The 24,403-nt window shown below is 40.8% G+C and overlaps 2 protein-coding genes across 2 annotated transcripts; both read left to right on the forward strand.

Annotated features, from left to right (window-relative positions):
- Positions 1-12,157: 12,157 nt before the first annotated feature.
- On the forward strand, positions 12,158-14,447 carry foxr1 (forkhead box R1). The gene is made up of 6 exons (XM_084698116.1): positions 12,158-12,629; positions 12,709-12,804; positions 12,911-13,146; positions 13,461-13,732; positions 13,851-14,083; positions 14,210-14,447. The coding sequence occupies exons 1-6, from the start codon at positions 12,509-12,511 to the stop codon at positions 14,236-14,238; spliced, it is 987 nt and encodes a 328-aa protein (XP_084554242.1). The 5' UTR covers positions 12,158-12,508; the 3' UTR covers positions 14,239-14,447.
- Positions 14,448-14,668: 221 nt separating this feature from the next.
- On the forward strand, positions 14,669-19,871 carry cenatac (centrosomal AT-AC splicing factor). Its single transcript, XM_084698784.1, has 12 exons — positions 14,669-14,678; positions 14,843-14,877; positions 15,015-15,181; positions 15,280-15,378; positions 15,457-15,523; positions 15,600-15,662; positions 15,841-15,908; positions 16,130-16,235; positions 18,889-18,919; positions 19,004-19,102; positions 19,352-19,484; positions 19,618-19,871. The coding sequence occupies exons 1-12, from the start codon at positions 14,669-14,671 to the stop codon at positions 19,706-19,708; spliced, it is 969 nt and encodes a 322-aa protein (XP_084554910.1). The 3' UTR covers positions 19,709-19,871.
- Positions 19,872-24,403: the final 4,532 nt, after the last annotated feature.

Below are 24,403 nucleotides of genomic sequence, written 5' to 3' on the forward strand. Positions count from 1 at the left end.
CTTCCAGGGGTTTAAAGTTTGATTGGTTCTACTGTCATAGTGTAAGATAACTATCGTTGGTTTGTTGGGTCTGGTGAAGGTCCAGGTGAGGGAAAAGTTTTGGAAGTTCTGAGGAGCCATACAAGGGATGTAAAGGTCTTTCCCTTCCACTCCAGACAATCCATCTGAAATATATTTTTGAAAGAGCACCCTAGTAGAAATTCTGTCAGTCCTCTTGTTAGACTCAATGCATCATATATAAACACAATATTGTTGCTCAACAAGCATAGGCCTACAAATCTTGTTGTTCTGAGGTTATTCATGAAACCAAATGTTTAATTGTTTTTTATTATAGTTTTATTATATTTTATTATAGTTGATGAAATACAGTATTTTGAACAAAGATATAAATGGAACATGTAACATGAAACAGTGTATCGAGTTAAAAGGTTAATATAAGGAAAGAAGTCTGTTAAAATAAATGTATTATGTTCTAATTTATGGATTCACATGACAAACATTCCATCACTCTTATTACACTGTACCCCTTACTCCAACTAATCATTCAAACAGATCATACCCTACCTTGGCTCCTTAAAGAAACTGTCCACACCTGGGCCTGGTCAGCTGAGATGATGGAGCACAAGTATGTATGATCAGAAATATTACCCACAATTTTCACTGTACTCTCCACTGTATAAAGACCTCTTGAGTCAGGTTTCTTGACAGTAGAGTTATAGAGCATTTCAGGTGAGGAGGGAGGATCGGTAGACCACCCCACTTGAGGGGCGGGGTAGATGTTCTTAGATGTGCAGAAGACAGTCCTGTTGGTTATTTCTATTTTCACTGAATGGATAGGAGCTGCAAGACATTAGAGAGCTTGGGTTACAGACATACACCATTACTTAACTATACTTGCTACTATTTCATTAGTTTTTAACACATTTCCATGTATATTATATGCTCAGTGTATTTCAGTAAAGGTGACAAATAAATGAAGGAAATAATACAGGTTGGAAATAATACAGCTTAAAACGCAACGAAAATGTACACAAACCTGCAGATATGTCACTCTTACCAAAATTGTCTTCCATTAATTCAGACTTTCTCTGAGAAAAGAACGCTTTTAGTTTTTGCAAATAGATGTCTATACCTAAACTATACATGGTGTGTGTAAAGAACATGACTGGACCCAATGGATAAAGGGGGGAGAAGTTGAGTAAAATCAAGGACTTATATTCATTGTATGCATTTGTATAATTAGAAATAAACAAATATGTTTGTGGTTGATCTGTATTGTTTCATTTGAAAATGTAATACAATCGTTTTATCCAATTTATCCAGTTTGTTGCCTTTATCCAAAGCAACAAACAGGGGATGTTAGAACCCGGGACATCTTATTCCGCAGTCAAATACTCTACTATAGAGCTGTACTCATCCCTTATAACACTTCATGCAAATATTAAAGATGCCGTACATTTGAGTTTCTGACCTTTCACTTCCAAGTTTACAAAGGTTTCCTGGTTGCCCTTTCTGGTACTGGTATAGCACTTGTACTTTCCCCTGTCCTGAATTTTGACCCTCCTTAAGAGCAGTGAGGCATTGCCATGAGTGATCTCAGCATTAAACAAGCCAGTCCTTCCATTGAAGTTCTTGTTCTGCAGTCCAAACTGATCCTTGTGGTAGTAGTAGCTGTGAACGGGAATATGTTGCTTGTACCAGTGGATGACCACTGCACCAATGGGTCTAAAACTACATGGTAGCATGCAGTCTTCTTGGAAGAGACAGGTAACAAAGGTTTCTGGGGAAAATGACTAGGAGGTTAACATCAACAACAAACAGAAATATCGATATAGCTAAGAGGCATCACTTTTAGTGTTGGCTCAGGATCACATGCCATTGTTAAATTGAATGTGTCCCATTCATTGCTTTTATAATCCACTGTTATTATGACAATTTGTTTGAACACTTTTAGTTTTTGTTCTATTTTTAAGCCTCCCAAAGAGATATTTTCTGTTACTCTAAGAACAGCATATTGAAATATATCAATGTACTCATATTGACATCCTGATTGAGTGTCCAGTATTCTGAATGCAGATTCAGATTAATTACAATAATCACACAATGCATTTCTAAAACAGACAGTTCTGCTCAAAAAAGGTTACCTTTTGGGTTGGCTACAGACAAAATCCATTGAAGGATCAGGAGCTCTGTGGCAGGTCCCATTGCAAATGGTCTGTGTTGAGGCACAAGTATCTGTGTGCATGACTGTTTGTCAATATGTGATTGTAGTGTGTTTATGTGTGTGTTCATGTCTAAGAGTGTGCGAGCCCATGTCAAAACCCTGTTTAAAATAATGAAACACTGATTCATTAACTAAACAGGTAAATCCTTAACCAGGATATTCATGAATGGACAAACAGTATGGTTTTTGCCATGGTTGATTGCATGATGCAGCCTTTATTGAACATTAATCCTTTAAGCTTGGAGTTCTTGAGAAAGTACACTTAAGATAAAAAAGAAAATACCCATATCGATGAATTTATGTTGAACCTAAGTTTAACTTATACAGTAATTATGTAGTACAGTGCCAGTGTACTACTGGAAATCTTTACCGGTAGGAAAAAGTATAATTGATATTAGAGTACAACCTCTTGAATCATGATGTTCAGTCGATTAATACTTAATTAAGTATTAATTAATAACACATCCATGTGAAAACCTAATTTAAAGGCTAATTTACATTACAGAAAAGAAGCAGAAAGCAGAATAACCACATGGCACTGAACATTCTTTTACCTGAAAAAAAAGTATGACCACATATTCTCATAATATGTGGTCATACTTTATAGAAGCCAGTTCAAGCATTCTGGCACAGCACATTCAGTTTGGACTAAAAAAATACAACTTGAAATTAACTTCAAATACTTCACGACACAGATCTGTAAAGGGATTGAATGTAAACTGTCATTGAGTAATGCTCAACGCCCCAACAAAAGCCAATTATTATTATTATTATTATATTAATATTCAGTACTTTATTGCATTAGTAATGTAATGCAGGAGGGATAAAAGTGTTTGCTCCTATCAAATGTATTCAACCACATGAGCCCATAGGTGGCACTATAGGCCACACCCAAAGTCTACATGATAACTCCAAAATACCTAAAAATTGGTATACATACCAAATTTCTAATGGTGAACAAAAAAACCTAAAGGACCCATAACATCCACCATGATGGATTTTCCTGTACAGTGAACATTTGGGAAACCCTACAAAAATCTTATCTTTAAATGCTGCAAGTTTCCCATGCAACATTTCACCTTGATGTGTCAAAAGATGACAGCTGTTTGAACTTGGGCCAAGTCTGACAATGCTTGCCACAGGAGAAACTGTAAGTTTTTATACAGTAGCTGAATGCAGAATTTCCCAGCACTGTGAATAGCTCACTAGGATAAGACGGCGTCCTGGGAAGTCCAAGGTCAGAGGTAAGCTACTATAAAAGGAAGCCAGGTACCAGGGACGTGCAAAGGAATTTTGACGGGCAGTTGCTCTGGCCTGAAAAAAGGGCAAATCCTCATTCAGCGTATTGTTGTTGGCCAAACATTAAGTCGTTTTGCTCTCTTGTTGTCCAATTCTTCTACATTTATATACATATATATATTATTTTGCCATTTTGCGGAGGAACCCACTTTGCTGCTTGCAGCTATATTTAGGGGCCCTATTGTTATTGGGGTGTGCTCGCCGAAGGCGAAACCATTGTTATCTCATATACATACATTTTTTTTTTTTTTTTTTGATTTGCCCCCCTAAGGCTCAGTCAATATTTGGACTACACTGACAACAGCTGTGTCAAATGTTTGTCTTGGTCTCGATTGCGTTGCTTGCATTTGGATTTACGTTTCATTGCACAGTTAAGGAGGTTACAACGTTTTAGTGGGGGATCAAAGTGCCTTTTGTCGACGAAGGGTAACCTGTGCTAGCTACGTCACCACGTCAACACACGTTAGCAACGACGCATGGATACAACGTGATAGAGACTTTCTAGCTCGCAAATTGGAGCTTGGACTACGAGTGAAAAATACCACCCCCAAAAAATCACAACCATTTGGCTTTTTAGAGAAAGCGATTTTGAGTGGAACTGCAATGTCACATTTTTGATTTAGGTCGTGACAGTCTTTGAAATTTGAGCGAGTGCAGGTCGCCCGTGAGACCGCCTCGTCTTTTAGGCGGCAGCCATGCTAGAAAGCGTCTTAGTAGTATTTTTTTTGCTAATTTTATTCGTTCAATTTTCAAACTGAAAGAGGGAAATGTTATGATGATATGACTATTGTGAAAACAGCCAGGTGGTGAGATTTTAATATAAATTGCTGTAAAAATGTTGATTTGTTTGCTACGTGAGAGCCTGTCAGCCTCCATTGACGACTGCGGCAGCAACAACATTGTCAACAGTGTTAACACTCAGTCAACTGTCGATCTGCGTGTGCCACCAGAGTGAGTTATTTTTACAAAACGAAAGCTAGCTAGCTTTAGTTAGCTTCCATTACCTAGCAACCTACCATAATACTCTTAGCAATGCTACTACTTGCTAGTGTTACTTGTTAGCCTCCTAATTGTACATTTTGAAGCCATACTATAGCGTTGTCATATTGTTTTTGTCTATCGGAAAATAGTCGGTTGGAATCACATGTGTGACGGTACTCTGTGGGGCCCGCTTTCGAACGATCACATATAAGTGACGCTACTAATTAACGGCTTAATTATCCCTTACAAAAGAAACATACTAATTTCATGCGCTTTCAAACAATCAGTGGAGTGTGGATAGCAACGGCAGCTAGCTTGTCTCTTGCAAACTGCTTTTGAATTAGCCATGCCCCCCTTAATTAATATCGAAGTTATTTACGTTTTGGGGGGCTTATTTTCAGTTAGCAGACGGTACTATTTGAATCGCAATTCAATCTGAAATACTGCCAGTGACAACGTTGTTACAGTAGCTTGTTTCAAAGGGTGTTCTTAATGAATTATGCAATATGAGCATGCGCGAAGGTGGCACTGGGGACATGTCCACCCCAGATTCCTAGCGACCCCGATCCGTCCCCACCACTCTCCCTACATAAGGCGACAAGCATCAGTTATAACTGCACAGCTGATTAGGCGATATTAGCGCGTGTAACGTTGTCCACACAAAAGTACTACAACACTTGAGAAGAAAAAGTGTATTCTGCTTATTTTAAAGTATTTTTGGAGCCGGCGTTTGTGCTTTAAGGCTTGGCGTCTTCCTGGTTGTCATGGAGATGACGTTAGTAGGCCCGTTCTTTTGGCTGCTTGATATTGTAATGTTTGGCTTGCTCCTTTCCATTCAGTGCTCGAATTACGTGGTAGCCAGAGGGGGCCGGGCTCCCATTGAGTGAGGACTGGCTCCCATGAAAGCAACAAAGTCAAAAATCTGAGTGGGTCTCTCATATCTAAGGTGTCTGCCGTATGTTGCATTGTAATTTTGATCTTAACCCTTGTGCTGCCTTCGGGTCACATGACCAAAAGATTCATAACGAACCATCGTTGTGTTTACCCAATTTTACCCAATACAAAAGCAAATATTTTTTTCTTTTCTTTTAACCTTCGCAATGTGGGGGGTCTGAGACAGCCCAACGGTTAAAAGAAAATGCTTCACTTTGTTTTTGTAGGCGGTAAAGTTGTTGCAAACGACGGTGGGTCACAAGGGTTAAACAACGCTCATTACCCATCCCTGTGCGCCGCGGTCTCTTACCATTAAAGACGTTAAATTAAATTATAGGCTACTACGGGACGTACTAGATGCAGATTTAGAATCAGAAAATATGGCACTAGCAACAGCTAGTTCTTGCCAGGCGACTAGCTCTACCGATGCAGATGACGTGAAGAAGAATTTATGAAGGTAAATATTGCTGGTCTGGTTCAAATGAGTTACGTTATATTTCATTTTTAAATTGAGAATGTCTTTGTTTTGCTAAATTGAAATGAAATATGGACTATTGCTATAGGCTGCTATATATCAATAATGTGTTGCATGCATGCAAACTCCTCACCTAATGCCTAAACCTCACAGCCATCAGGGGCTGGTTAAAATAACATGATATTGTTTAGAAGAGCACAGATTCTAAATTGATCTAGCCTCTTAATTTTTCTCTCAAAGTGCACCCGGACCCCCCTACAGGGTCGGAGGATTGCAGTATCGTTCTCACTTTTGTTACCTTAGTATTGCACTTCAGTAGGCCTGTAAATACTGAAGCTGCAATAAACATTGCATATATGTACATATATATTAAACAAAATAACAACTGGAGTTGGAATCATTTGCTGACAGCTTGGTCCCCCCCTGTTCAAAAATTCCATCTGAGCCCCTGAATATGAGAAGGCTAAATGCTTGAAAATATCACTAAAAGGGAAAACGGACCCACCTGCATCTGAAGCAAGCAAGCACACCCTACAATTTCCCCAGTCCCCAGGCCACGCCCCCTTAGTTATTGTTGCTACGTCCGACACAATTCCCGGAACTGTCAACCCAAAGCCATGGCGAGTACGGGGATACGCGCTACAGCTGTCAGTGTGAGCGAGGATTTTTGGGGTAATACCTTTGCGATATCTTCCAGATCCAGGCAGGGGGGACTGCAATATGCAGTGGAAGGATATATTCAAAATATTAAAATGAGCAACAAAGGGGAAACAACAAAAATCGAAGCCAAAGCAAAGCATACAGGTCTCAAGTAGCCTTGTCTGGCCAGGCACTTGAACAGCACTTGAACAGGGTTGGGATACTCAGGAATAGGTCGCCCACTCACAAAATTCTACGAAGATCAAAATAAAATACGTTTATAATGGCTTGTTTTAATGGATTGACGTTTTGTTCAACATTGATACAGTATTTTAAGCTCTTAGCAACTTGCTGGCGTTCGTTGGCTAGCTCAGCTTGCAATTTTACAGACATTAACATTTTGATTTTAACATTAACTTATTTGTTGGAGTCACTAGTTATGCACTAGTAGTGGTAATAATACTAGTTTACATTAACCATAACTGTTTGGGAATTGGGATGTTCTCTCAACTAACATCTTAGATATCGTTCGCTAGCAGCTTAACGCTAGCTAGCTACCTTGGAGCAGACATATGCTATACGTTTGGTGATGTTCTCTAAATTAAGTTGGGAGTGGGGTCTCCCACACTGTTTTATCCACCGCCGGCACCTTCCCTCTTGAGTCTTCGGCTTTGTAAATGGAAAAAATACCACACCTCCCTCTAAACTTTTGGGATATCTAATGTCAGATCGACACGTCCCATAGGCACACATAGAAGACCGTTTAACCATGTTGCTTCTGAGTCAAAGCTTGACGGACCTTCTTCTCTTAGTAGCGGTTGCTAAGGTACAATTGGACGAGGGCCGTTCTAGGGAGGAGTTTTGGGAACGGTCAATTGTACCCTCTCTAGTTCTGCATTCTTATTATTAATTTTCCTCCCACTCTTTTCCGTCGCCTACTCCTTTCACACCGTTTAAGCTAGAAACACCATTCAAACTTCACTTGATAAAGTCTGAACTGCTTTAGTGTGCTATTACTTTTCTCACAGATAACTTTAAAAAATGGTAAGTTATTAAAGTTTAAAGTGCTTAAAAATTTTTGGGTTTCAATGGTTCAGAATTTTCAAGTCAAATTCAATTGTGACGTCATGCACTAACAGCACTGTTTCTCACCGAGTCCATTTTTTACACAGTTTAACACTTTCTTGCCTGAATATGCAGACTTTTTCAAATAATATACCTGAAATGTTTATACCATTTTGAAGACAAGATGTAGGGCTTTCTAATGATGTAAATATTTATATGATTATGTTCGGCAAATCATCCTTTATCAAGACGAGTCATTCTGACAAATCTTCTCCGTCGTCAATACTTTTTTAGAAAACATCATTTTTAACCACTTTCAATACAAGATAGAGGACATGTTAGAGTGTATGAAATGTGCATAAAATTGTCATGAATTCAGAACAGAAGACAGATTTAAGATAGACTGTTTTGTTTAAAAGTTATGACCACTGAAATGATGAGTGGGATAACGCAATTCCAAGCTAGCGCGAGTTCGGTAAAGTTGGCATGACATTCACAGATTCAAACTTCCGGGATCAATAACTCCATAGCGAAATGTTATTAAATCCCAAATAACACATATTTCGTACTGTAGTAAGGTAAACAACAAGCTACAAAGTCATTTCCATCAAAACGAGCCGTCCTGCAACCTGAAGAAATAACATTGGTCTCTACGAGCAGCCGGCAGTAAGACTAGCGCTTAGGGACCGTCTATAAACTACAACAGCGAAAACACGTACAACAAAAATATTTATTAATTTAATGTTTAAAAAAGGTAGTTTTTCCAAACTTACCTCAATTATAACGTGTCTCCTGCTGGTTGTACTACAGCACTTACTTTAAAAAAACAAGCATAATCCTCATTTATGGGAATATTTTGCTAAAAACGTTTATTAGTTTAATCATTGAATACAGTTGTGTCTTTAAACTTTCCTCAGACATCAATAGTCTTATGTTGGTTGTACTACAACGCTTACTTTTCAAAAATAAGCATAGTAATAATTTTGGGGAATATTTTTGCCCAAAACGTTTAATAGTTTTATAATTAAACACAGTTGTGTCTTTAAACTTTCCTCAGACATCAATAGTCTTCTGTTGGTTGTACTACAGCACTTAAAAAAATAATAGGCATAATATTAATTTTGAGGAATATTTTCAAGCGTCATGTATCTAAAACTACTCCACAGTTTGTTGTTGGTTGACAAAGCCATTCTGCTGAGTTCATAATCGGCAGGAAGTTCCTAGCCCTACAGGATATGTACCACACGATGCCTCAAAAAAGCTGGCAGGACGGGGTAAAAAGGACAACAGTTTCTTTCCAAAGGCCATCAGGCTTCTGAATAGACATTGATATGGACACTGATACACTTCTCACTAGTCACTTTCAGCTACTGGTTGCACTATCAGCAACATTGCACTATTGTACTTTGCTTGTCTTAAGAACAGGTTTAGCAAGGCGGTGAGAGAGGCTAAACGACTGTACTCGGAGAGACTAGAACATCAATTCTCTGCAAACGACGGTTCTGTCTGGATAGGGCTCAGGTAGATTGCCAACTTCAAGCCCAGAGCCCCCCACTCTACTCACGACTCCTGCCTGGCCAACGACCTGAATGAGTTCTGCTGTAGATTTGAAAGACAATTGGACAGTCCTGAACAACCCCTTTCCACCCATGAGGCTTCTGCCCTCCCCCCCTCTACAGTGACGACTCTCTCCATTCAGGAGAGAGAAGTGAACAAACTGTTCAAGAGACAGAACCCCCGCAAAGCAGCTGGGCCGGACTCTGTCTCTCCAGCCACCCTCAAGAACTGCGCTGACCAGCTGTCTCCGGTGTTTACCTACATCTTTAACACCTCCCTGGAGACATGCCATGTGCCAGCCTGTCTAAAGTCCTCCACCATCACCCCTGTGCCCAAAAAGCCAAGGCCAACAGGACTTAATGACTACAGACCCGTCGCCCTAACCTCTGTGGTAATGAAGGCTTTCGAGCGCCTGGTGCTGGCACACCTTAAATCCATCACAGACCCTCTACTGGACCCCGTGCAGTTTGCCTACAGAGCCAACAGGTCTGTGGACGATGCAGTTAACATGGCCCTCCACCCTACAGCGCCTGGACTCCCCAGCATCCTACGCCAGGATCCTGTTTGTGGACTTCAGCTCTGCCTTCAATACCATCATCCCCGCCCTGCTTCAGGACAAGCTCTCCCAGCTGAACGTGGATCACAGACTTTCTGTCTAACAGGAAGCAGTGCGTTAAACTGGGAACACAAGTCTCTGACTCCCGGTCCATCAGCACCAGATCTCCTCAGGGCTGCGTCCTTTCTCCTCTGCTCTTCTCCCTGTACACCAACAGCTGCATCTCCAGTCATCCGTCCATCAAACTCCTGAAGTTTGCGGACGACACCACCCTCATTGGGCTCATCTCTGGTGGAGACGAGTCTGATTATAGGTGGGAAACGGACAACCTGGTGACCTGGTGCAGCCAGAAAACCTACAGCTTAATGCTCTTGAGACATTGGAGATGGTTGTGGACTTCAGGAAGAACACAGCCCCACTCACCCCAATTACCCTGTGTGATTCCCCAGTCAACACTGTGGAGTCCTTCCGCTTCCTGGGCACTATCCTCTCCCAGGACCTCAAGTGAGAACTGAACATCAAATCCCTCACCAAGAAAGCACAACAGAGGATATACTTCCTGCGGCAGCTGAAGAAATTCAACCTGCCAAAGACAATGATGGTTCACTTCTACACAGCCATCATTGAGTCCATCCTCACCTCCATCACCATCTGGTACGCTGTTGCCGCTGCCAAGGACAAGAGCAGGCTGCATCGTAGGTGATTGGCTGCAATCTGCCTTCCCTTGAGAACCCTGAGGCGAGTGAAGAAGACTGAGGCCAACTCCTCCCACCCTGGACATTCACATTTAGTCATTTAGCAGACGCTCTTATCCAGAGCAACTTACAGCAAGTACAAGGACATTCCCCCCGAGGCAAGTAGGGTGAAGTGCCTTGCCCAAGGACACAACGTCATTTGGCACAGCCGGGAATCAAACCAACAACCTTCTGATTAATTGCCCGACCCCCTAACCGCTCAGCCATCTGACCCCCTGGACACTCCTTTTTTCAGTCACTGCCCTCCGGCAGTAGGCTGGGGTCCATCAGGACCAAAACCTCAAACCACAAAAACAAAAACTTCCATTCTGCTGTTGGCCTCTTCAACAAGGCCAAGAGTTCACACTGACTTTAATGACTTCATGTCTTAAAACAATTTGCATGTTGCACTACATAAAAATACTGTATCTGTACCATTTGTATCTCCTGTAATATTAGTTTTTTTATATAGTAAATTACGGCAACTTATATTTTATTGTATATTTTATTTTAATTCTGTTCCACTTGGTATTGCTAGTTTATGTACCCTTAGTATAGTTAGACCACATTTAAATTTAAGATTCCTATGTTTATTGTATGCACCTTCCTGCCAAAGCCTTAAACGTTTTTGGCAAAAAATATTCCCCCAAAATAGGATTATGCCTATTTTTTAAAGGTAAGTGCTGTAGTACAACCAACATAAGACCATTGATGTGTGGGGAAAGTTTAAAGACACAACTGTATTCAATGATTAAACTATTAAACGTTTTTAGCAAAAAAGATTCCCATAAATGAGGATTATGCTTGTTTTTTGAAAGTAAGTGCTGTAGTACAACCAGCAGGAGACGAGTTATAATTGAGGTAAGTTTGGAAAAACTACCTTATTTAAACATTAAATTAATAAATATTTTTGTTGTACGTGTTTTCGCTGTTGTAGTTTATAGACGGTCCCTATGCGCTAGTCTTACTGCCGGCTGCTTGTAGAGACCAATGTTATTTCTTCAGGTTGCAGGACAGCTCGTTTTGATGGAAATGACTTTGTAGCTTGTTGTTTACCTTACTACAGTACGAAATATGTGTTATTTGGGATTTAAAAACATTTCGCTATGGAGTTATTGATCCCGGAAGTTTGAATCTGTGAATGTCATGCCAACTTTACCGAAATCGCGGAGTTCCGCGCGTCTGGTGTGCACAGCTTTTGCTTAGTCGTAGCCGATAGTAGCCGAACGTGGCGCTTCGCGGCGCGTCCAGACGCTTCGCAGCCAGTGTGTCCCAGGCGTCAGCAGCAATGAGTTGTTGAGGGGTGGTCGATGCTCAGCTCCTGGGGCCGGGTTAGCTGTAGCTAGGAGATCACTGTGACTGACAGGTGCATCACTTGTTGCAGTAGTTGAAGTAGTGCCTTATAGTCAACAGAATAACGGGCTGAAATTTGGAGATGTATTTTATCAACGTGTTCAATTGTAACGTTTTTTTCCGTTGTCAACGTTTTAAATAGATTAAATGCGCTCAGTACTCCGCTGAGTCGAAAGTGGTGGGTCAAATGCACGCTCGCCACACGTGTGCCGGCGGATAGTTTATACACTTAATGAGTTTATTGGCTACATTTGGTAAGTTGGCCTAATTGTTACACCACTCTTAAGCCACTCATTTTATTCCTTATTCCTTGTCAACCATGCATTTCAGTACATTGTTGTATCATTTTGTGGTCATTAGATGTCTTTCTCGTGTGATAGTGGAATAACGCCAAATAAAAAAAAGGTGCGCATATAGGCCTATCCTATATTTTATGCGTGTATGATAACGTGGCCTATATTACATTCAATGTCAACTCACCAACTCAGTCAATGCGAAACAATGTAGTGGATATCACTGCCTAATTAAAGCCCTATAGGTAATTCATCACACCTGGCGCCCACCATGGTTATATTGACGCTCTACCAACAGCGCTAACTTCAGTGACAGGGACTTGAGTTCGTTTGTGAAATTGCTCGAGTTGTTGTAGCATATCTTCCTAAAATAATGTAGGTATATGCATCTGTAGGATAATGTCTCTACAGTTCCAAGCCAGAAGCAGGTTTCTTGAATTACATCTTTCAACCGGTCTCTATGACTGGGATATGAATGAGGAGATCAAGCTCACCACAACAACTGACCAGTTTTATCAAGGTAAGGGAAAGAAGCTGGTGTTACATGGGAGCTGATATGCATTCAAGCAAGAGAAAACAACTTTTTCCATTATTGACAGACAATAAATGGAATGATCAGTATATTGTTCAGTGGCACTATGCGAGAATATCAAGACGAAAGGAGGACATCATGTGTCAAAATACTCATAAATCAGGTAGGTTTATAATAACATGATTAAATTCATGAGTGATTAGGTAAGTACATTTGTGATTCCCTAATGATTTTTATCTTTGATCGCAAATGTTTTTCATCAAATGCAGAAACTCAAGTACAGCCAAATTTGTGGTTGATGGTCAATCCCAACCTTGCCTGCTCAATCGAGTACCCTAAAGTTTCAAAGCTTCCTTCACTACCAAAGATGCTAAAAACTAGACCCATCCCTCAGTCTATGGGCACTCCTGTCCAACCAAGACGCATACAACAGGAAATCTCACCCATTGATGAGGCTTGTCTGGAGGATTCTCACCAGGAGGTTGCATCATCCAGTGAATACATGGTAGGCTCAACTCATAAAACCCTTACGCACCAGTTATACAAAATTGTTTTAAAATGTTCCTGGATGGTTGAAAATACTATCAAAAAGGTTAGGATTGGCATTATGCAGCACTATTGGAAAAGAAAACGAGCATTAATTGTCAAAGTAAATCTGTAGTTAGCAGTAAGGACTCCATGTTCTTAAATGCTACAATTGTCTGAGTGATAGCATGCTGGGGACTGATGACACCTATGGGCTGATGCAAACTTTACTTTTGTTTGTAATGAATTACATTTTAAAGCTTGGTAAAGTATCTGTCTTTTGTTGAATGTAAGCTGACAGATGAGGATGACGCCTCTTCAGTGGATGTCCCCATTTATCGGAAAGCCAAAAGCACCAGAAAGGGGAAAGCACCCACAAAAGCTGGTATGCGAAAACTCAGTCTGGCCCAGAACAAGCGTCTCCAGAAAGTTCTGCAGGATAGCAATAACCTCAAATCAGGAGCCTGGCCACGACCACCTGTCAATTACTGTATCCTCATCGCCATGGCCCTGAGTAGCAGTCATGCAGGAAGCCTGAATGTCCAGCAGATCTACAACTTCACAAGGTGAAGTGATTTCTAGTTGACTAGATGGATAGAAGTTAATTTAATTTAATCTATCCTCCTGCTGCGCTATCATAACTGGTTGCCAGATTCACCCTCACACTATTTGTGTTTATTCCAGAGAGCACTTCCCATTCTTCCAGACTGCCCCAGATGGCTGGAAAAACACCATTCGACACAACTTGTGTTTCAGCAGCAGCTTCAGGAAGACCCCCCAGCAGGTTTGCAGTGAGGGCAAGAGGAAGTCTTGCCTGTGGCACCTTACCCTGGATGGGCACAGGAGACTTAGGGATGAGATCCACACGCTCACTGGGGATTCCTTCAGAGTGCTGAAAAGGAGCATGAACGACCCTGGTGAGAAGACCAGTGTTGCTGATTCATACCATCTTCTAAAATGGAAATATCAAATATGGACCTAGCAATATGGTTAAAGTATGAGTAATAAACAGGAATGACAATTGCACTTCTTCTCTTTCACAGACATGATTCGAACGTTGTTTGAGCTTTGATCCTTCTGTTGATGGGATAACCTGGATCCTCTATTGAATAATATTATTGCCATGAAAACAAAATGCGGAGCTTGTTGATGGTGTTCTCTTTAGTTTTTCTTGGGAATAGTGGATATTGTTTTGTAAAATTCTTTGTACATGTGAATGTGTTCCCCGAACTGGGTATTATAATTTATTTGATTTGATTAAAAACGCAATGTTGACAGAAATTGACTAAAATGACAATGTAAATTAATTCACAAATCATCCTATCCACGAGAGGGCAGCAACCGCAAATACATTTTCCTAGCTGACCTTTATTGTGAAAAAGCAGTTGTTGGTAACTCGACTGTACAGCACGGAAATATGTCCTCTTATTAATTTGGTCAGTTTCCCCCCCCCCCCCATCTCAATCGATGTTTGCATGGACGTAAATTCTCCAGGTTTTAAAATGCAGACAGGCGACACAGCAAGCTACTTGGTTTAAGGCATCACCGGCAAATTTGGATAACTCATCATAGCAGCTAGCTATTTTGCTAGGAAGCCAGACTGGGGGCAGTTTCTAGAGAGCTAATTGGGGAGCGGGCATAATCTCAATGGGTGCATTTTACTGTGCGATATGTAGGCAGACATTTTTCTCGGGAAAGGGACACATCTTCGGTAAAAGTCATCAAATCAAACTCAAAGTGGTCCTCGTAAAATTTATCGAGAAGGTAATGTGTTGCCTAATACGCATGACAGAGACATATCTTGCATGTATCACAATGTAGCCTATTTATTGGGAACGTTTACCACAGGTGAAACAAGCTCGAAGAACAATCAAAAATCCCCAGGTGGAGAAGTTTGATTGTTCTAAGAACGAGTGCAAGTTTTGGTGTTACTGCTGCGAGGTCGAGGTTAATAGACATGTCTCTGATGCCAGCATCACTGTATTGTTCGGAGGACTATTGGAACACATGGCCACGTAAGACTTTATTTATATTTTACTTTACTGTGATTATCACAGCGTCAGTGTAATCATCTTTTTGCATGTTTATTTGCTTGTTTTCATGGTTAATGCAGCCCAGAACATGGAAAGAGAACGCACAGGTTCTGGTGGGAAAACAAAGCTGATCCCAAACTGATGGACAAGTTCATTGTCACCGAAGAAGAGATTGAAAGGTATTGTGTGATAAATGCCTATAATACCACATCCATATCATTCTTTGGGACAATACATTTTTAACGTCGGATTTACAGATTCAAAACAGAAGTGGCAAAAGCACTGGAGTTATTTGCGGAGAAGGAGGATGAGCTCGTAAAACAAGTAAACAAACTATTCAATCTTTAAGGTTTATGAATATTATCACTTCCAGTTTGCAAATTTTAATGTCTGTCTTCAGCAAGCAGCTCATATTCGCGCCCAGGAGCTACATCGACAAGAAATCCTGCAGGCGCTCATAGAGGTTTGTTTTCCAATAATTCAACAGAAGTATCCACATCAAAGCTATTAAACCTCATCCGATGCTAAAGCTATATAACCTCACTTTGTATTAGTTTCAAAAGTGTGTTGTATACATTTGTTTTGTGTGTTCACCATGAATACTGTGACATGAATATTGCCTTTTCCTGAATCAACGTCAGCCTGAAGTAGAGCTGGAGCAATCAAATTTTGTACAGGGCCCAGGTGACTTAACTGTGGTGACTTCAAGGTAAGATGAAAGGCTTTTTTTTCCCCATTACGTCTATAGGTGTACAATTGGCATAAAACTGTCTGGCATGAGCAGAATTATTATTATTTTTTTTGTGAAACTTGCATATGGTAAATAATGTATTAAAATGTAATTATGAATACTTAAATCATTTAAACACACTTGTTGTTAGTGTCCTTTACAATGCATTTCTTGTGATGTGGATGTTCTTTCGAGAGTAGCTCTCATCTGATATTGGATGAGCAGGATGGGACAAGCTGGTTAGACCCTGTTGTGGATGGGAAGTGGGCAGGACCAGGACAAGGCCTGACTTTCATTGGTTACCAGGTAGGGCAATGCCAGTCCAAACATAACACTGACGGATCTCTTAAAACTCTAGGGCTGTCCCCACTCAGTCGACGAGTCGATTTTCTGGTCGATATGCTCTTGGTCGACCAAGATTTTTTTAGTCGAGCTGCTGTATGCCGGTGTGAGATCTGATTCCTGCTTGTGTCACCATTGCTGAATTCACAAAATGTTTTACAGAAACTGTAGATTATATTCTTAAGACAAATAAAGCAACTCTAAAAATTAGTGCTGTCAGTTTAACGCGTTATTAATGGCGTTAACGCAAACCCAAATTAACGGCGTCAATTATTTTATCGCGTGATTAATGCTCTTTTTGGCCTAGCAAACTTTGTAGTTTTTTTCACATGCTGTTGCAACAACTACCGACGTTAGAAAAACTACAACACCACACCGGATCTAGCTAGACCGGAAACAAAACAACAGGCACGCCAAACACTCGTTTGGCTTGCGAGCTGGCTAAAGAGTAGTAGCAGAGCCCGTTTACGGATATTAGACATTCTCTGGTAGTAGGCTAACGTTACGTTTTGAGTGGATGACGAGCGCGAGATGCCGAAATGGATGCCAATAAGATTCTGAATGGAAAGTTTGCTTTAAAAAAGTTGCCAAATGGTTCTATTGACAAGACCAGTGATCTGTGTGTTTTGTCGTTGTAAACTGAGCTATCATCGCAGCACGTCCAGTCTGAAATACCACTTGATGGCCAAGCACACAGCTGATGCGAATTCTCTGCCCCCTCGTCAAAGCCAGGCGATTGCAATGTTGTTTTCAATAAAAAAAAGATTTGCACAAAACAATCCGAACCACTTTTCTATGTTGATAAGAGCATTAAAATTTGAAAAAAGATTGGGGCAAAAAGAAATCAGGGACATTTAGAATAGATAAAAATGTGCGATTAATTGTGATTAATCGCGAGTTAACTATGACATTAATGCGATTAATCGCGATTAAATATTTTAATCGTTTGACAGCACTACTAAAAATATATAATTTAAAAGAAAAGGTGTTACTGTTTTCCATTTTGTTAATTTTCGCTTTGTTTTAGTTTGGTATTTTGCACACGGCACAAACACAATTGGTTGCAGAACTACAAACTCTGCCATAGCCTACTTTTCGGTGTTATTACAGTGTTTCCCCTATGTTGATTTTTACATTTCTGCCGCCACGGTATCAGAAATGGGGCTGTACACAATTTTAGGCCGTCTTATCAGCCGTGATTGTTGGAGCGCATGTCGGAGAATAGCACAGACGTGCTTCACAGCGCAGTTGAGATTGCGCGTGTGCGTCCTTGAGAACTGTAAGTCGTATAACTTATGTTGTCAGTTCATTTAAGCCTGTTATTGTATTAATCTATAGTTCTTGCAAATTTAAATGAAGGTAACTGGTGATTTTCGTTGTTTGTATTCTTCCCCTGCTAGCGAAATTGCACGTCTGTTGATTCGGTAGCGATTTCTACCCTTACACAGGTTTGTATTTAAGGTGCATTATTATGCTGAAGTAGTTTTAATTCATAAAAAGTGGGTATATTTTTTATGTTTTCTGCAGAATGCTTAGCCTATCAAGATCAAATAAAGCGGGCAGTGTACATGCTTCAGAGTGGCCAACCTTAATCAATAGGCTAGGCCACTGACCATTAACAATAAGTTGTTACGTCAATTATTAATTGGCAGCAGTTATGCCATTTAGAACATAATGTAAGGTGTCTTTAAGTATGCTAACTTTATTTCTTTAGAGGAAACAGGACGGAAATATGTGCAATATTACATTAGCTATTAGACTATTACAATAATCTGTTCCGAAATATAGGGTTAGCACTTTATTTTGGCCGGGGGAGGGGGGGGGGGGGGGTAGACCTGACCTGCCCCCACTGCTAAAAAAAATTCTAGGGGAAACACTGTATCAGTCAAAATGGCAAAGAAATCTGTGGTATGGCAGCATTTCATTAAAGTACATTTACAAAGTACCGGTTGACTCGAAAAACGTTGAATGCAAACTCTGCCAACCAGGGGCGAATCTAGGTTCCCACTTTAGCGAGCTAAGCCCCTAGATAAAACGTATTATTTTTCCTGTGACCCAGCAAAACTAGGGGGGTCCGCGGGCATGTTCCCCCATAAGATTTAAAAATATATCCTTTTAAATAGTGTTCTCTAGTGGGTTTCAGTAAGAGAAATTAACAAATTTAGATTTAAAATCTGAAGAAAAAAAATCATTTTTTGTATATTTGGGGGGGGGGGCTAATGAAACTTTTGGGGGGGGTTCCAGCCCCACTCAGCTTCTACATAAGTTTGCATGCTGCAAATTTAGGCAGTGATGAGCACGCTCTGAAGATTTGCATGTTAAACAAACAATATTTTTAATTTGTAGTACGTTGTAAGAGATACTAAATACCATCGGCATTCGGGTTACAACGGGACTGGTGATACAAGTCTTATTATTAGTAGGCTATGAGCGTCTGAATCTGCAATGTCCAGCAGCCATTGAGTCAGATTGCGAAAATGTTAGTAAAAAAAAATGTTTTTAAGTGTTTTGATTTCGAGGTGTTCTAGTCGAGTTTTGGTCAACCTAAGAAAATCTTGGTCGGGGACAGCCCAATAAAACTCACATAATGCATCGTGTCCCTTTTCTCTCTTGACAGGATTCCTCAAATAGTGGAAATGTTCACACAGGTAACGGCAATCCTGAAGACTAATCTGATCATATACCCTGTTATTTAAGATGTGTGTCTACAGCCATTTGCATTCATTTTCTAGGAGCTGTCCCTCCATGGTTGCAGAAGGACCGCTTGGATGGTAGCTCTGGATCAGCAGGGCAGGAGATTGGACCATCACTGCAGGACTTCCTCAAGCAGAGTAGGGTCCCCTCATACTCTGCGATTCAAATGTTTTATGATGCACTATCCTGTGTTCATGCCACAGATTAAGTTGTATCTGGAAACCTATACACTTCAGTATTCCTAAAACTAAAAAACAAATTTCAATAGAGGATCCCTTTTGCAACAAATATCTTGTATGAATTTAACTTCTTTGTCATCTTTACAATCATGTTCAGTTAACACTCATCCTTATAATTTTGCTCATGTTGTTGTTGTTGTTTGACAGAAAAGCAGGATAAACTGAGGAAGTTGCCTCCTAACAGAGTTGGGGCCGACTTCGACCACAGCTCTCAGACCGATGCCAACTGGCTGCCCTCTTTTGGTCGGGTGTGGAATAGCGGCCGGCGCTGGCAGTCCAGGTTGCGTTTTAATCTATTATCATAACAATGGGCTGTAACAATTCTTTATCATATTATATCAAATGCGGAATTTGAATTGCATAGTGATAAAACAGGACGGGATATACTGTTTTGGTTTGTTTTTACACCACAGGCACCAGTTCAGAGAAGAGGAAGGACAGACTAACAAGCGAAAGAGAACGAAGGACCATGACAGAGGGAACAAAGAAAAAAAGACTGCTTAATACTTAAGATACTATAACTACTGGGTATTGCTTTTCTGTGGTGCCGATTGGAGGCATTTATGTAAATAGCTTGTATAACACTGATATTCAAGGTCCAATTGTGCAGTTTGATTGTTTTGAATTAAAGTATTTTCTTTATATTAATAAAATATGTTGCACATTTTTCACAAGTTCTTATAGATTTGTGACAGAATTGTACAGCGGATACAGATTGCACTTAAAAAACATTTTAAAATGAGTAAGTAAGTAAGTAAGACTTTATATAGCACATTTCATACAAGAATTGTAGCTCAAGGTGCTTTACACCTTACCCAGACCACAGTCACACTTGTTTCTCTCACAAACCCAGTGTAATGTGAACTGATGATCTACTGTCAGTTGAAGCAGGAGCTTTGAAGTTTTGCACAGGTAATAACTTTGATGTCCTCATATAGCACTACTATCTCCATGGGTTTTGTATCTAACCTGCCATGTTAAAATCGACAGGCTGATGCTACTTAGTTTCTTGATGATACAGTCTTCCTGACGACTCCTTGAGTACTTGAGTCCGAAATTAAAGCAAGCATTGGGATCAATGCCCAGTCTCATGTAGACAAGAGGACATGGGTACTGTACTTTTCACCACAGCCCTTAACCCCCTTCCTCTAATCTCAAGTGAGTGTTCTCTGGGTGGTGGTGGTTGCACACACAGTCCTTTAAATCCTTTATGCTGGGGACACACTAAACTTCAAACTGTGAGAGACCACACACATGAAGACAAAAAATCCTAGATTTAGCCGTTTTGCTCCTACAGTGTGTGGTGTGCCATGTTTTGACAAAGACAGCACACCAAACACAAACAGATTTCCAACCAGTGTCCCGATTGTTAACACAAGAAATCTCGCAAAATCTCTCGAGACCTAAGAATAAGTATGGCGGACGATATGCAAGAAGAAATTGCAAAGATAGTCTTTGCAATGATTTTACAGAAAATTCACGGAAAAAAAGAAAAGGGTTTGCTGTTGCCACAAATAAATTATATTTAACTTTTTGCTGCGCCGTGACTGTTTGTTATGCTTCCGTTTTCTCTCAGCTTGCTTTCTGATTGGATATTGTTTTGTTTCACGTGATAAACTCAGCGTTTGTCCTCAGGGTTCCCCCCACACATCAGGATTACTGATCGCAAATATTCAAGATGTTGAATACCAGTGTCCCTACACAAATATTCAACATGTTAAATATTTAAGATTCGCGATCGGGGCGCCTCCGACGTCCTTCGGAGGAGATTCGGTCACTCTTGACACACCTCACACCAAGGGAACATCTGATAAAATAATCTGTAGAACCATCAAGATAATTGGGACGTTACCTAGGATTGTCGGGGAGGCAAAATCGGCCCAATTTTCACCATCGTGGGCCTCATCTCTGACAGTGACTAGTCAGCCTACAGAGAGGAGGTTGACACCCTGACATCATGGTGTCAGGACAATAACCTCTCTCTTAACATCAGCAAGACCAAGGAGATGATTGTGGACTATAGGAGCAGGCAGGAGGAGGAGCATACACCCCTACTCATCAATGGATCGGAAGTGGAGAAGGTCAGCTGCTTCAAGTTCCTCGGGGTTAACATCAGCAATGACCTCACCTGGTCTGTTCACACGGACAAGGTGGTCAAAGCGGCCCGTAAGTGCCTCTTCTTCCTGAGGAGACTGAAGAAGTTTGGTATGGACTCATGGTCATCCTCACTAACTTTTACAGATGCACTATAGAGAGCATTCTGACTGGTTGTATTACAGTGTGGTATGGGAGCTGCACAGACCGGGACCGCAAGGCCCTACGAAGTGTGGTCCGTTCTGCTGAGTTCATCATCAGCAGGAAGCTCCCAGCCCTACAGGACACCTACCACACACTTTGCCTAAGGAAAGCAAGCAGGATTCTAAGAGACTGTTCCAACCCATCCTTCAGTCTCTTTACCCCGTTGCCTTCTGGCAGGCGTTACCGCAGCATCCAGTCGCGCACACGCAGACTGGACAACAGTTTCTACCCAAGGGTCATCAGGCTTCTGAATGGACACTGATATGGACATTGTTTTACTGCACACTAGTCACTTATACACTGTCACTTTCAGCTACTGGTTGCTCTTTCTGTAACATTGCACTACTGTACCTCACTGTACCTCGCCACCAGGCTCCTGTTTGGTCATTGACATAGTCAGTGATCTGCAAATTTGCACTATTGCACTGTCCTCCACTTAGGTTAGAATAGGTTATGGGTTGAAACAGGTTTTTTTGTGCATTAGGGTTAGTATACGTACTATTTATTGTTATCTGTAATTTAAGAAGTTTTAGTCTTAGGGTTAGTATAGTCGATTATTTATTGCTATCTGTATATTTAGGAAGTTTCACTTATTTAAGCTCAGCACAGATGTACATTTTGTTCCGTGTACTTGTATGTTATGTTATTCCAGGTGCTTGCGTTGTCTTGTCTTAAGAATTTCAGTGCCCAGTCTAACCTTGTGTTGTTCTGTGTACCTGACAAATAAAAGACTTGAAACTTGATTATTCTGTAGTGTGTCCCCAGCATTACACTCAGAGCAGATCTGCATGTGAGCATAGCCAGGTACAGTCAAGATGGCCTCTTTCACCAGCCTGTAAGACAGAGGCTCCATTGTGCTGCTGTCATTGTCTATGCTGCACAGGAGCAAGATTTTGCAAACTTGTCCTCGGGCCAAGCTCCTCGGGCAGCGGATTGCTTATCCGCAGAAAAGCCTCAGGGTTTCACAAATTATGCGCATGTTCTTCATGTTCTTCTCACATAGAAGAATGCTGTGTAAAGCTCTTAGCATCTCCACACACATTGACACCAAGGAGATGGAAATGACTATTATAACAATCACATCTTGACACATCTTTCTAACATTCCTTCTGAGGAATAAGGGCACTTGTTTACTTTAACCATATTGAAAAGGAAATCACTCCCTCCAGAAAGCAATAAAAACAACAAGGCTGAAGTGCATTGGAACACACTTCAGCAAGAAGGATCTCAGGGTGGCCGCGGGTCCTTAAAAAGTCTTAAATCACTTTTCCTAAAAATAAGGCCTTAAAAGGTATTAAATTGTCTCAAATTCAGATTGGATGGGTCATAATTGTTCATGTCTTGTCACTGCGTAAAGGCAGGCACACTGTTCTGCCAGGTTGGATATTTTTTTGTAGGCTATACGCACTGAGTTATCTATGGTAAAGTCAGAGCATAGCCTACCACACAGATTTTGATGACGTAAAGCATCGGCAATACACGTAATACAGCAATGGTTGATAGCCACTCAATTAAGAAACATGGGGAAATGAAAGTTCAATTACAAATGGCTTGAAAAGAACAAGTATTCTTGATTAAGGTTGGTGCCCGGAAATGCTTTTGAAGCAAACTGCGTGCCGGAAGAATTTCAAACTTCGGACAATGGGGATCAGGGCTGCGTTTCCCGATAACAATGGATCGTAGCAACTATCGAGCAAAAAACAAAACCATCGATATTTCTTACGTGCGTTTCCCAAACATGCTCCTAAGGTGTAGGCTAATCTATGCATTTTCAAGAGTTACAAAGTTTCAAAGACACTTTAGCTACGATGTCTTTGGGAACGGCCCGTAAAACTAAGATTCGTCCTACGTTGGATTCTACGATCAATGTAGGCGTACGACACTTACGGGAAACGCAACCCAGAGCGATGGAATCGCACATGCAGAGCAACAAAACACAGATACAACGTAAAGGCACGCCAACAGCCTGCAATTTCTAGTTTCTGCTCCACCATTTCCATCGCTAGCAACGATGGCCGCGGGAACTAGGGGTGCTGAGGGTGCTGCAGCATCCCCTGACAGCACGAGCATTTAAATTGATATGACTTAAAATTCCACCACCGTGGCACAGCTCCGCAGTAGCGGACTGGCCATCGGGAGCACCGGGAGAAAAATAACAATTGAAAACCAGGCTGAGAAACGCAGGGTGGGGCTGAAAAATCAAGAGACGCTACAACACTAGATATTACGATAGGAAATCCAGAGCCAACAATGCCATCTGACCTCCGAGCAATTACACACATTTAGTCAATTTTCTTAAACTCAACCGATTATTGTCAGTTTACTATACTGTTCCTTTTGAACAGACATCAGTGTGTTTATTTGGAAAGATTACTGTATATTTCCACTTTTGAATTGTATTTCCATTCTAAGTTCGGTCTTAAATTTCATTTAGAAGTGGTATTAAAAGGTCTTAAAAAGTCTTACATTTAATTTGTTTATACCTGTAGACACACTGGATCTATAGACCCATCATTTCCATCAGGCCACAACATGAGGGTCAACAACTTTATCCTCTCCTCCCACTATTAAGTTCCAAATGGGCTTCGCTCACATCTGGTCCTCATGTGTGAAGCTGCACCCAGGCAAACTCCAACACAGCCATGAAGACCCCCAGAAGCAGACCACACAGCAGTACCACAAATATGCCTCCTATGTTCTCCATGCCCAGCCCTAGCACACAGACACAAATACTTTAAATGCATTTGTATAAAAGTGATAAACAAAGAGACCAGGGGTTATTTTTAAAGGTGACAATTGGCAAAGCTTACTGCTAAAGGTTGAAGGCTACAATTTCAAATATTCTTGCTTTCATGATAAAAATATATGTATGCAGGTCCTAACATGTTGTTCAAGGCTGTA

The sequence above is a fragment of the Hypomesus nipponensis genome, chromosome 5 (genome assembly GCF_054491055.1).
Source record: "Hypomesus nipponensis isolate SF chromosome 5, ASM5449105v1, whole genome shotgun sequence".
Lineage (NCBI taxonomy): Eukaryota > Metazoa > Chordata > Actinopteri > Osmeriformes > Osmeridae > Hypomesus > Hypomesus nipponensis.

What these genes read in the sequence shown, in the direction of transcription:
- foxr1 (XM_084698116.1), top strand. Translation starts at nt 12,509, where the DNA reads ATGTCTCTACAGTTCCAAGCCAGAAGCAGGTTTCTTGAATTACATCTT. An exon ending in CATCATCCAGTGAATACATG is followed by an intron (nt 13,147 to 13,460) that starts GTAGGCTCAACT and finishes GTTGAATGTAAG; the next exon opens with CTGACAGATGAGGATGACGC. An exon ending in AAGGAGCATGAACGACCCTG is followed by an intron (nt 14,084 to 14,209) that starts GTGAGAAGACCA and finishes TCTCTTTCACAG; the next exon opens with ACATGATTCGAACGTTGTTT.
- cenatac (XM_084698784.1), top strand. An exon ending in GGGAAAGGGACACATCTTCG is followed by an intron (nt 14,878 to 15,014) that starts GTAAAAGTCATC and finishes CGTTTACCACAG; the next exon opens with GTGAAACAAGCTCGAAGAAC. An exon ending in TGACTTTCATTGGTTACCAG is followed by an intron (nt 16,236 to 18,888) that starts GTAGGGCAATGC and finishes CTCTCTTGACAG; the next exon opens with GATTCCTCAAATAGTGGAAA.